Source organism: Chrysochloris asiatica, unplaced genomic scaffold, assembly GCF_000296735.1.
Source record: "Chrysochloris asiatica unplaced genomic scaffold, ChrAsi1.0 scaffold00031, whole genome shotgun sequence".
In the NCBI taxonomy this organism is placed as follows: Eukaryota; Metazoa; Chordata; class Mammalia; order Afrosoricida; family Chrysochloridae; genus Chrysochloris; species Chrysochloris asiatica.
In genome coordinates this window covers 5,585,735-5,597,640 of record NW_006408549.1, presented here as the reverse complement: position 1 = coordinate 5,597,640, position 11,906 = coordinate 5,585,735, and the positions used below count along the sequence as shown (strand labels likewise).

The 11,906-nt window shown below is 41.5% G+C and overlaps 1 protein-coding gene across 1 annotated transcript in view; it reads left to right on the top strand.

Annotated features, from left to right (window-relative positions):
* Positions 1-11,906, top strand: part of PTDSS1 (phosphatidylserine synthase 1) — a 67,906-nt gene that overhangs the window by 27,950 nt on the left and 28,050 nt on the right. Inside the window, exons 5-7 of the mRNA XM_006859200.1 lie at positions 1,272-1,430; positions 5,412-5,563; positions 10,127-10,268. Coding sequence (XP_006859262.1) covers positions 1,272-1,430; positions 5,412-5,563; positions 10,127-10,268 — 453 coding nt within the window. The remainder of the gene's footprint in view (positions 1-1,271; positions 1,431-5,411; positions 5,564-10,126; positions 10,269-11,906) is intronic.

Genomic DNA, 11,906 nt, shown 5'->3' with positions numbered 1-11,906 from the left:
ATAATCAATGTAATGAAACAAGCTATATGAATGGTTGAATGTGAAGCTGATGATGTGCCCTGTAAACTTTCACTCAATCCAAAATATAAACATTTAATAAAAAAAAAGAAAGAAAGAGGCTGATAATGGTTGCTTTACTAGTAGAGAAAGGGTCAGTGCAAACAAGAGGAATTCTCGATGAGGGGCATTGACACAGCGACCACCACAAGAGACTAAAGGTATAATCAATCCTGAAGAGGGCATAGGACCAGGGAATGTTTCCTTCTGGTTACACGGGGTCACCATGAGTCAGGGCAATGGACGGCAACAAATGAGGAGTTACTGACTGTTGAGTATCTGCTCTCTCCGGACACTGTGCTGAGCATCTTACTGACACACATGCCAGGAATTGAGAGCGGAAAATGGACAGGTATTGTGCTCAGAGTGTAAGCTGGGAGGCCTTTCTGACTCCCAAACCTCTAGTTTTCCATTTTACTGTGTTTCAAGGATATGGTTGAACCTCTCAGCAACCTGGTGAAATAGAAATGGAAACAGAGATCTTTTCCCCACAACTCTCTTGTCACATTCTGAAGTAAACTGACTTGTAGTTGGATTTGCTGGTGGGTCTCTGTTGATCTGCCCATGTGAGAAGGTTGAATTGATTATTGGCATCAAGTTTCCTTAGGAATTTGACACCCCAGGGATATCTGAATGTCACAGTTATAGCCCCCAAAGTGCTGAAGCAGGCTAATTCTTTCTTGCCACGCAAGGCAAAGACTGAGGCTGTTTTCAACTTGTAGAGTAGCTAGTGTGGTACGCCCTGTTCTCTAAGTCACATTTTAATTTCTTAGGGGAATTTTCCACATGTCCCTCAACACTGAGGACTTCTTCACATGAAGGGGCTTCCAAAAGTTCATGGAAAAATTCCATTAGCTTTCCATTCCATTTCCCCCACATACTTTTTGAAGTATCCTCATATAAGCTAATAATTTTGATTCATAAACTCTAATGTGTTAAGTGCTGTCAAGTCAGGTACAACTCATAGTGACCCTGTATAGGGTTTCTGAGAAGTGACTAGTGGGTTTGAACCACAGACCTTTTGGTTTAGGGTATCCTACAGCACCACACCAGGACTCTTAATACCTGTTCATTTTTTCTTAAGAATCTTCAGTTGTTAAAGTTTTTTAAAAATTGAATGAGATATGTATTAGTTGTCATATGTACGAGGCTTTTCATTTACTGCCAACATTGTGGAATCAGGTGGATAATTGTTGTTTTTTTATTTGAAATAGGAGTATGCTGTGAACTGCCACGTTATTACCTGGGAGAGAATTGTCAGCCATTTTGATATCTTTGCATTTGGTCATTTCTGGGGCTGGGCCATGAAGGCCTTGTTGATCCGTAGTTACGGTCTCTGCTGGACAATCAGTATTACCTGGGAGCTCACTGAGGTAAGGAATGATGGGGGGACTTTGGGGATGACTCAGACACTACAGTATGAACAGCTTTTACGTAGGAAGAAGACAGTCTTCTCAGTCATCAGTCAGTTAATTCGTCCTCCAGCCCCTGCCATACAAAATCTTTTAAAATTCTTCCATAAGAATAGTTTACACCTTGGTGGTGGTGGTTGTTTTTTAACTCATTCCTTGTTAACTTAATAAGGTGTGCTTTTGTCTCACAAGCCTTTGTTTTTCTGTTTAACATGTTATAATTAAAAAAAAAAAACCCTTCATTGTGAATTGAGTGAAAGTTTACAGAGCAGATCATCAGTTGTACCTTCAGCAAATCATATGCTTTGCTTCATTACAATGATTTCAATCCCCTCCATGTACGAAGAGTTAACAGTATCTTTATTATTCAGAGACATTGAAAATGAAATTGTTTCAGTTGCTTACTCACTGAATAACAACAACAAAAATTGCTTAATTTCTTGCTACTAATCCAGAAGACTAAAGGTCACCACAAAAACAAAAGCATCAGCAGGATTGAGGCACGCTGTACGTCATAAAGAGAAACAATCTATAAGTATCCCAAGACAAATAAATAGCAATGCTATCAATTTAGAAGTAGGTAGACTTACGTACTAACTAGTCTCCAACTTGAAAGAGACAGGATTGTGGTGTTTACGAATTACAGCGACATCCAGGACGATGGACGTGGAGCTGAGAAGCAGCTTTTCTATGTCGCTCCATCATTTCTGTGGTCCAAGTTTGTCTCATTTAATTTTACGAAAGAGACATTTTCTTGAAGAACTATTCTCTTAATAATCCTTCCCTGTGGCCACGTTCACAGTCTGTTACTTGATACCAGTCATTGCTCTGAGCATAGCTTAGAGGCATGTTCCAGTTAGGCATAGCTTCTATTGGGTGCCCAGCATTTCACTGATATTGATATAATCCCCACAGTAAATTAGAAAAGGCAGGGAATGTTCCCATTGTACACTTGTGAGAACCAGCCCTCAGAAGTGAGCCAAGGTTGGGTTCTGGATGTGCTTCACTCCTGATGTGAAGTCCTATGCTGCGTTCTGCCTCAGTGAATTCCAAGCATCTTTCTGACTGTCACCTTTCTTGCCTCCCTTGCTTCCTCTTCACTTATACTACAGACTGGACATCCTGCAGCAACCATGCTCTACAGACTCTTCTGTGAACAGGTTTACCTTCCATCTAAGCATTTTCAATCCCCTGTTCCCTGGGTCTGGACCCTCTCATTTATACACTCTCATCTCTCAAATCTGAGTTCCTTATCTCCTCCCTCAACTATATTGCCAAAGTGATCCTTTTCAGGTCACCTGATCGTGTGTCTCCTAAAAACTCTTTAGTGTTTTCTCTTGCTCATAAGATGAAATCCAAGCATCAAAGTTAGCCTACAAGGCCCTATGCACCTGTCCCTTCCCACCTCTCTAGCTTTATCTGAGACCCTATCTATCCAGTCTCTATTCTTTGGCCAGCTTGGATTTCTTCATTCTTTTATTATTTATTCTTGCTAAAGAGTTTGTATTCTTTTCACCAGCTCTTCTCTTTCTACCTTGTCCTCTCCTCTGTTAACCTGCTCATCTTTCAGAGTTCAACGTACTATTACCCTCAGATAACCTCTAAGCCTTAAACTCAAAATAGCCCCTGAAGTTTTTTTAGAACCAAGAAATATTTAGCTTAATTAGTAAAGAATGTCTGCCTTGAGCATTGTGTTCTTTTAAGAGCTATTTTTATGGGATGGGACTGACAACTTGACAAAATAGCAACTCAGAAAGATTAGACAAAGAACTTAGGGGGCAGGGAGTTTATGTTAAGGGTCAGAAACATTTTGACAAAGGAGGATGAGAATGGGTGCATACCTTGAATATAATCAATATCACTGAATTTTACATTTAGCAATTGAATGGGCGTATGTTCTTGCTGTGCATATGAACAATAACAAATCATCAAATAAATGAAAAATAAAATTTAAAAAAGAGTCAGTTTATCACACTTCATCTGGATAGCTTCCTGTGACCCTGGACTGTTGTGTCCATGTTTACTCACCTTACCCTTTGCATGACAATTTGGATATTTAGTGAATCTCTCTCCTTCATGCCTAAGGAGGGCAGGGACCAACCAGGCCTGCATATTCTATTTTTGTAGTACGCTGCCTTATACAAAGGGGCTTCAAAAAATTGGTGGGAAAATTCCTTTGTCTTTGAATTCCATTTTCCCCATAAGCTTTTTGAAATTTCATGTACCTGGTAGATGTTCCAAGAGTCTTAGTGAATGAATGACGCGTGTGGTCCGCTCTCAGAGCTCATCTTGCCCCAGGATCTATGTAGGTCCTCTTCAGGCACATCCTCCACAGCCCACTCACTTACCTAGTTCAGCTTGGCTTCACTTTATACTAAGTGTCATGGGCGTCCCTGACGGTCCTTTCCTGGCCAGTGTACCATCCTAGATGTGGAACCAGGGAATACACCTCGGTGAGAATATAACCCAAAGCCATCATATGCATTTCTCTGCCTTAGAGGCAGAAGGTGGACTTAATAAAGATTGCATGTGTGTATTGTTTTATAGTTATGAAGTGCTTCCATGCATATAGTTTTATCTCTGTAGTATTTACTACATTACGTCAGAGGTTTATAATTATGGGGGTGCTTTGTCCCAGAGAACGTCTTAGCATCATCTTTGTATTTTCAGACCTTCTGAAAGTGGACATTCACACAGTAGACATGGCCAGTACTCTCTATTTCAGACAAAAGGATTTCTATAAGAGATTTCTGGTGCACCCTTCTTTGTACTGTGTCTCCAATCTAGAATATCCTCATCTTCATTGCTCCCTCTTGAAACCCATCATGTTGCTGTAATTTGCGGGCGAGTCAGTTCTGAATCAGTGACCCTGTATGATAGAGTAGGAGCACCACAGATGGTTTTTTAGGATGTAATGTTACATTTGGTTAGCAGCTGAGTACTTATCCATTGCGCCACCAGGGCTGTTTGAAAACAGTCTCCCTGTCCTTTAGAATCCCACTCCACCATTCTCCCTTCTGGAAGCCTTTCTGATTCTTTCTCCTCACTGTACTTCATTTACATTGCCACTGAAACCCTAGCCCCAGGCTCCTTCATTTGTGGCTGTGGTAAGCTGGTAAACATTAGACCCCACCGCTGGACATCAAGAACATTTTGTCGCTTAATAAATGATGGTTGCTGGTGTGAACTGGTCATTTGTGAGATTTTCTGTTAAGCTGTCACTTTCTCTACATCATGTCATTAAGATTTGACCTTTCTGCTTTGATGATTAATCCACTGTTGTACCTAAATATCTAAGGAACATTTCTAAAAATGCACAACTTGAATTCTTAAACTGCAGATTTGGAGGACTATACAGTGCTGTCAGATATGAAAAACTTTTCTCTCCCCCAGCTCCTTGTCGTGTTCTCTTTATCCGAGGTAAATAATGAATTGATACCTCCAGTGTATCAACAGAGGGCCCATCATTTATTAAAAGCCCCTTAGGAAAAAAAGAAGAGCTGCTTGCCGTGGTATTAGTTACAGTCCATCAGCAATATTCAAAAGAGGAATCTGATTACAGACCCTCTTTTTTGTTTTTGTTTTTTTAAATTATATTTTACTGAGTTTTTGGTGACAGTTGACACAGCAGGTTATGTTCACATTGGACAGTCTCCATATAAATTGTTGTTCAGTGACAGTGGTGACATTTAACACAGTATGTCAGCATTCTCTTTAATTGTGCTGTTCCTTTCTCTCCCCTCTTAGCGTCTCATCTTTTCTTTTAAGAAATTGTTGACCCTTTGGTAGACCTTGTTTCTTTTAACGCATTACAAAAAAACAAAATGTCAACAGCTTCTTCCGAAACTGTGCTGTAAAGGGAGAAATGATCTTTTTGCATGGCACCCCTTTTTATTTATTTGTTTTTTTAATTACAACCATTGTTCTTTTCTGTGTCCCTAGCTTTTCTTCATGCATCTTCTGCCAAATTTTGCCGAGTGCTGGTGGGATCAAGTCATCCTGGACATCCTATTGTGTAATGGCGGAGGCATCTGGTTGGGCATGGTTGTTTGCCGGTTCTTAGAGATGAGGACTTACCACTGGGCAAGCTTCAAGTGAGTTGTCTGTTTTTAGACATTAGTCACAGTTTTCCATGGTGATGTGGTGGTGATGTGCCTTGGAGTCGGTTCCAACCCATAGCGACCCTGTACAGGGTTTCCAAGGCTGTAAATCTTTACGGGAGTAGAAAGACTCATCTTTCTCCCACGGAACAGCTGGTAGTTTCAAACTGATGACCTTGCGGTTCACAGCCCGATTCGTAACCACAACGCTTCCAGAACTCCTTACAGTTTTCCATAATGTATGTTTATTTGGTGTCTTGGTGTGGTGCTGCAAGTTAATGCATAGGACTGTAAGGTTGGTGGTTCAGGCTCATCAGTCACTCCTTGGAAATCCTATACAGGATTGCTATGCCTTGTAACCTACTCGAGGGCACTTAATACCTACAACATGTTTATATGCATTAGCAAAATACAGATTTGTGCATTTTGGCGCCTTTTCTAAAAAGGAATAAATTACACAGCAGTCACTCTAACTCACCAACAGTTACAAACCTAATTTCTGGCATTCATTCACAAAGTTCAACATCACTTGCCATTATCTTCCATCTAAGCCCATATGCACAGGGACTTAACAACACCCTCTTCAAGGAACCCTGGTGGTACAGTGGGTTAAGTGTGGCACTACTAACTGCAAGGTGGGTGGTTCACACCTCCCAACTACTCATTGGGAGTAGTTCCCATAAAAATTTACAGTCTCAGAATCCCAAAAGAGCCGTTCTCTACCGTATAAGGTCACTATGAATCAGAATCAACTTGATGGCAGTGGGTAGCCCTCTCTTGATTCTAAAATATTTTCCCAGTCTATCTCCTCTGTGTTTTCTCTATGGTCTCACCACAGAATTATCTGGCTCCAGGTTAACCCCTCCAGGTCTTTTCACACCTTTGCTAAAGGATCTTTTTGGGAATGTCAGGTGCAGTGTGCCAGTCGTCTGGGGTGGTAGCTCATTGTTTGTAGGATAAAGTAAGCATTCACAGGTCCCTTTCTCCACTTCCTCCCAGGCAGGTGAGGTTCTGAGGGTGTACCTATATTCTCTCTGTACCTGTGATTGGCCTGTGTCCCCTGGGGCTAGGCTGATTCAGCCCTTCTTTCCTGACTCATTCCCTTGTCCCCTCTTCTGTGAGCCCTCTCTGTCTCCCTAGATGAGTTGTATGTCCTTCCTCTGGGCTTCCATAGAGGACAGCGCTTCCCTATGCCATTGCTTTAACTTGCCTTGTTGAACTTGATTTTCAACTTCACCAATGATTAGAATAAAAAGGAAAAGAACTATAGGAGTGTTAATCAAAGTCACTATTGTCTAAAACTGAATTTTCAGTATTTTTGTCATTTTGGATCTTCTGAAAGTGTCATTCACACAGCAGACACGACCATTATTCTTTATTTCACACAAAAGGATTTCCTACATCATTAAGTATTCTTTGAATATATGATTTTAAAGGGCCTTTTCAATATCTCAATGTATGGGTAAACCAGAGATGGTTCTAGCTAGCTCTCTTGTATGATCATTTAGTTGTTTTAGAGTTACTGTTTTTATGAAGAAGGAACTTTCTTGAACATACATCTTTGTGTGCATCGCTGATTTAAAAAAAAATAAATTTTAGAATTAGATTGCATTAATATGTAATGGTACCATAATGTAGACACGTATCCATTTCACAGTTCCTTGGTACTTAGTTGTAAACCTTTGTCAGTTATTTCACACATAGAATTGTGTGATGCTGGAGTTCTGTCTCGTCACTGCTTTTATAGATTAAGGATATTGATTTCTCCTAAGTGTGACTTTATTTTTCCAATTTGTCATTTCTCCTTTTTTGTTTATGGGTATGGTTTTCATTGGAACTTTAAAAGCTTTCCATTTTTTTGTGTGGATGAATGTCGATTTTTCTTCTATTTTGATAATTTATTTTTTATCACAAACAACTTTTACTTACCCTATCTCAATTTTGTTCCAGGTTCAAATGGTGTGAGGGGGGAGAGTTCACAGTGCTTTTGCTAATGAATAAGCTATTTCCCCAGACCCTTTAATAAGTAAGTCTTGCTTTGTCCACTGATTTGGAAGGATACTTTTTTCCCTATATTTAAGATAGCAGATATGTATCAAGAACAGTGTCTTAACTAGGTATTACCCCAAGCAAACTTTGTAAGAAGTATTATCTCATTTAATCCTTACATCATTCCTAGAAGTAGACAGTAAGGATCTCTGGTAGCATAGTGGTTACGAATTGGGCTGCAAACTGTAAGGTCAGCAGTTCAAAACTACCAGCTGTTCTGCAGGAGAAAGATGAGGCTTTCTGCTCACGTAAAGGTTTATAGCCTCGGAAACCCTATACAGGGTTGCTATGAGTAGGAACCGACTCCACAGCACATAACCAGCAGTAGACAGTGTTCTTCTTTTCCTTTTGTTGTTGTTGTTAGGTGCTGTCCAGTTAATGGCCGACTCCTAGCAACCCCATGTACAACAGAAGGAAACACTGTGCCCGGTCCTGTGCCATCATTACCATTGTTGTTATGCTTGAGCCCATTGCTGCTGTCACTGAGCCAGTCTTGTTGGGGGTCTTGCTTTTTTCAATGACCCTCGACTCTATAATGTCCCTTTCCAGGTACAGCTGGTCCCTCTTGATAACATGTCCAAAGTATGAGAGGCCAAGTCTCGCCATCCTGACTTCCAAACTTCCAAAGAACATTCTGGCTATACTTCTTCCAACACAAATTGCTTTTCTGGCAATTCCTGGCACTTTCAATATTCTTCTCCAATACCACAACTCAAATGCATCAGTTCGTCTGTGGTCATCCTTATTCATTGTTCAACTTTCACATGCATATGAGGCGATTGAAAATACTGAATACTATAGCTTGGGTCAGGTGCACCTTAGATTTGATCATTTACCGACGGACACAACAGCTAGTAAGCAGTAAATTCTATTGCTGCACCCAGGCTGGCTGGCTGTGTGAACGCTGTCATAGTACTTCCCCGTTTTCCTGTATTTATGCTTCCAACCCAGCGTTCTAATCATTCTGCCATGTTACCAAGCCGTAAACACCACCAAGAAAATCAAATATTTACTGTTATTTTAAAATTACATAAATATGTAAATGAATATTAAGTATTCTGATGCTTAATCATGCAGTTATCTGTATATTCCAGTCTTTCTTCTCTGACAACTTTACATTAAGTTTTGCCATTTTTAGACATGTCCTGAATGGTCATTTTTGGTTTTTTGGTAGTCTCTGTTTTTCTGTTGCAATGATAACAGCAGATCTTCTTGCTGCCGTATTGTCTCAGTATATGCTTGTTGAGGGATAGGGTGGGGCACGAAAGAACAAACCTGCTGTCTTACTTCCATTTCCCAAACCCTCCCTCCATGAGAATCTACAGTCTCTTAGGACAGGAACCAGCCCCGACCTGCTCAGACTTGTGCCTTCAGCACTTCTGACTTCAGTGCCTGATACAGTAACCAACCAGCTGTCCCTGAGTTGACGCTGACTCACAGGTGATCCCATGTCTGTCAGAGTAGGACTGTGGACCTTAGGATTTTCCAAGTAGACTGCAAGACCTTTCTTCCAAGGTGCGTGTGGGTGGACTTGAACCAACAACCTTTCTGTTAGCAGCCAAGTGCTAACTGTTTAGCTGTTTACACCACCCAGAGACTCCTTAATACCTAAAGGTCATTGATAGGAATCTTGTGGAGTTAAAGCATCTTGTCCAGTTAGTTATTCACCAGCAGGTCATTGGATTTCAGCTCCCCTGAGCTCGTATGAGGGCTCGAGTCTGCATCCAGCACTGCAGCCTGCAGGGTGAGCCTCCATCAGCCAGCTGCTCTTAGTGAGCCAAAATCCCTCCATTTGTAAATTGTGGGGCTGTTTATTGTTGTCAGGGGGAGATGAGAATTTTAATTGTATGATTTCTGGGATTAAAACTAAGAAAGGTTGAAAACCACACTTCATTTCTCTAGGAAGTAAATAGGGTAAAGAAATACCATGGGCAAACGGGAATAAGGAGCCCTAGCGGCGCAATGGTCCAGCACTCAGTTGCTAACCAAATGGTTACTGGTTAGAAACTACCAGTGCCTCTGCTCCTGGAAAGATTATAGCCTTAGAAACCCTATGGGCAGTTCTGCTCTGCCTTATGGGTCAAGATGAGTTAGAACCAACTGAGCAACACAATAGAAGTCTTAGGAATATGAAGCCAGTTCTCTGTCATTTGGGGACCGTCAGCCTTGGGGACACCCACGATGTTCCTGAGCTGCCTCTAGGGTATCATCTTTAATGCCCCTCAGCTTGTCACCAGTTCACAAATGAAGAAAGACCCTTCCCACAGCCACCTGCCTTCTGACAGCCAGGACAGTGTGTGCCGTACCTGTCATCCTGTGAGTCCCCATGGAGAGTGTCTCTCACCACCTCACCTGTGAACAGCGAGACCATTGTTAGACACTTCAAATAGAAAGACTTCTTTTTGTTCTCAGCATTGGCTATAAAGACATCAATGTGCCGTTTTTTCTTTGTCTTTTTTTCCCCTCACTTATCTCTGGATTTTCATGGGAGCCCTTCTCTTCTTACAGGGACATTCATACCACCACTGGGAAAATCAAAAGAGCCGTACTGCAGTTTACCCCGGCGAGCTGGACCTATGTTCGCTGGTTTGACCCCAAGTCTTCCTTTCAGAGAGTGGCTGGGATATACCTTTTCATGATCATCTGGCAGGTATTTATTTTATATTTTAGATGTCCAGAACTGGAAAAATAGATAGAAGCTGCCTTTGCCTCGGGATTTAGAATTTATGTTGGTTGACATGGTTTATCAGCTAGATGCCTTGGGAGATACAGTACTCTCCAGCTGACATACAGAATAACTAAACAGTGATGTGTTACAACTAAGGTCTTGCTTCACTGGGAAGACACTGAACAATATGAATCTTTGAATTACAAATTAGAAATTATTTAGGGTGGGGGAAATAATGTTCAGCACCCATCACCCAGTGGATTGCTTATTAGGATGCTCATTTTCAAGATTAAAGGAACAAATAGGTGTGTGATTTTGAAAACTGTACCTCAGCTGTTTCCACCTTGGGTATTTTGTAAAAAGCTAAATAAAGAAGCCCTTTGCTACCAAGGGAAAGTGGCAAACTTTGATGTTTGGGGCCTTCCCAAATGCTGTGAGAGGTGAGTAGCTGTCATGGCAAGCCGACTATTATATTATTGAGGTAATTTAGGCAGCTGCAGGCCTTGGAAATGGACTATCAAATGACTCTAGTTTCTAGAGACAGGCTTCGTATTGATCTTCCTGTCCCTAGGTTAATTGTTTCCCATCTTTCAGAGACTCACCAAGGGAAACTAGCTCTAGTCCGAAGGCTCTTTTAAAATCATTAGAAATTATATTTTGAACAGGTATGCACAAAATACTCCCAACATAAGGGGGGGAAATCAGCTTGTGAAGCTTCTAAGACAGGATCTTCCTCGTCCACACTTGGAGGATAATAACGCCTCTCATAATAAATGAAATTTATCTATATGGGAATGTATGTGGATATTTGAATAACCATCATGGTTTGCAGAAGTCAGTCTTTATAAAAATGGGACTGTACATGGGTTGGGATTAAGCTTTACCTTATGAGGCATATGTCCTGAGAGCTATACATTTTCCCTGAACATTAGAAAAATCGAAGAGGAAACAGTTTGTCCAGGAGAGATACTGTTGTACCCTTCCTAGAAGGGAATTATCTGGTGGCATTCCACAGACCTCACCTTTTCCTTGGGTGTGACCGGAACCCGGTGACCAGCTTTCCATTTGCTGTGTTAATTGGTGGGCCATATTTTATTTGGTAGCCTTGAAGTTGGTGCTATGGGGAAGTGACATGTTTTAGGGAATTGAAATGAGCCTGCCAGTTTATATGTGGCAGGCTCAGCACAGTGACCTTGGCATAGTCTCTCCTCCTTGTTGGGATGGGGGACTGGAAGAGAAGACAGGAGCCAGCCTTGGGGTGTAGAGCAGCCGTGTTCAGCCACATTCTCAGCTGTGCTGCCAAGAACTCATCCTGATAAACTACCCTGGGATGCCAACCTCAGTGGACAGTGCCTCTGCCCCTAGGAAAAACTTGGACCAGCCCTTCAGACCCACTCTCCAAGGTGGCATTGACTAGATGCACACAGTCATCGTTCTGCAACAGATCACACGCTTCTTGTGGTTATTAAAGAACTCTCATTCTTAAGACTGGACTGCTTTTTAGACGTGGCCTGATTTCAGTAAGGCTTCCTAGTACTCCTGCAAGGAGTCCACCAGATCACATACACCACACGGCTGTCAGTTTCTTGGGCTGCGGTGACTTGTGTATTGCTGTGATGC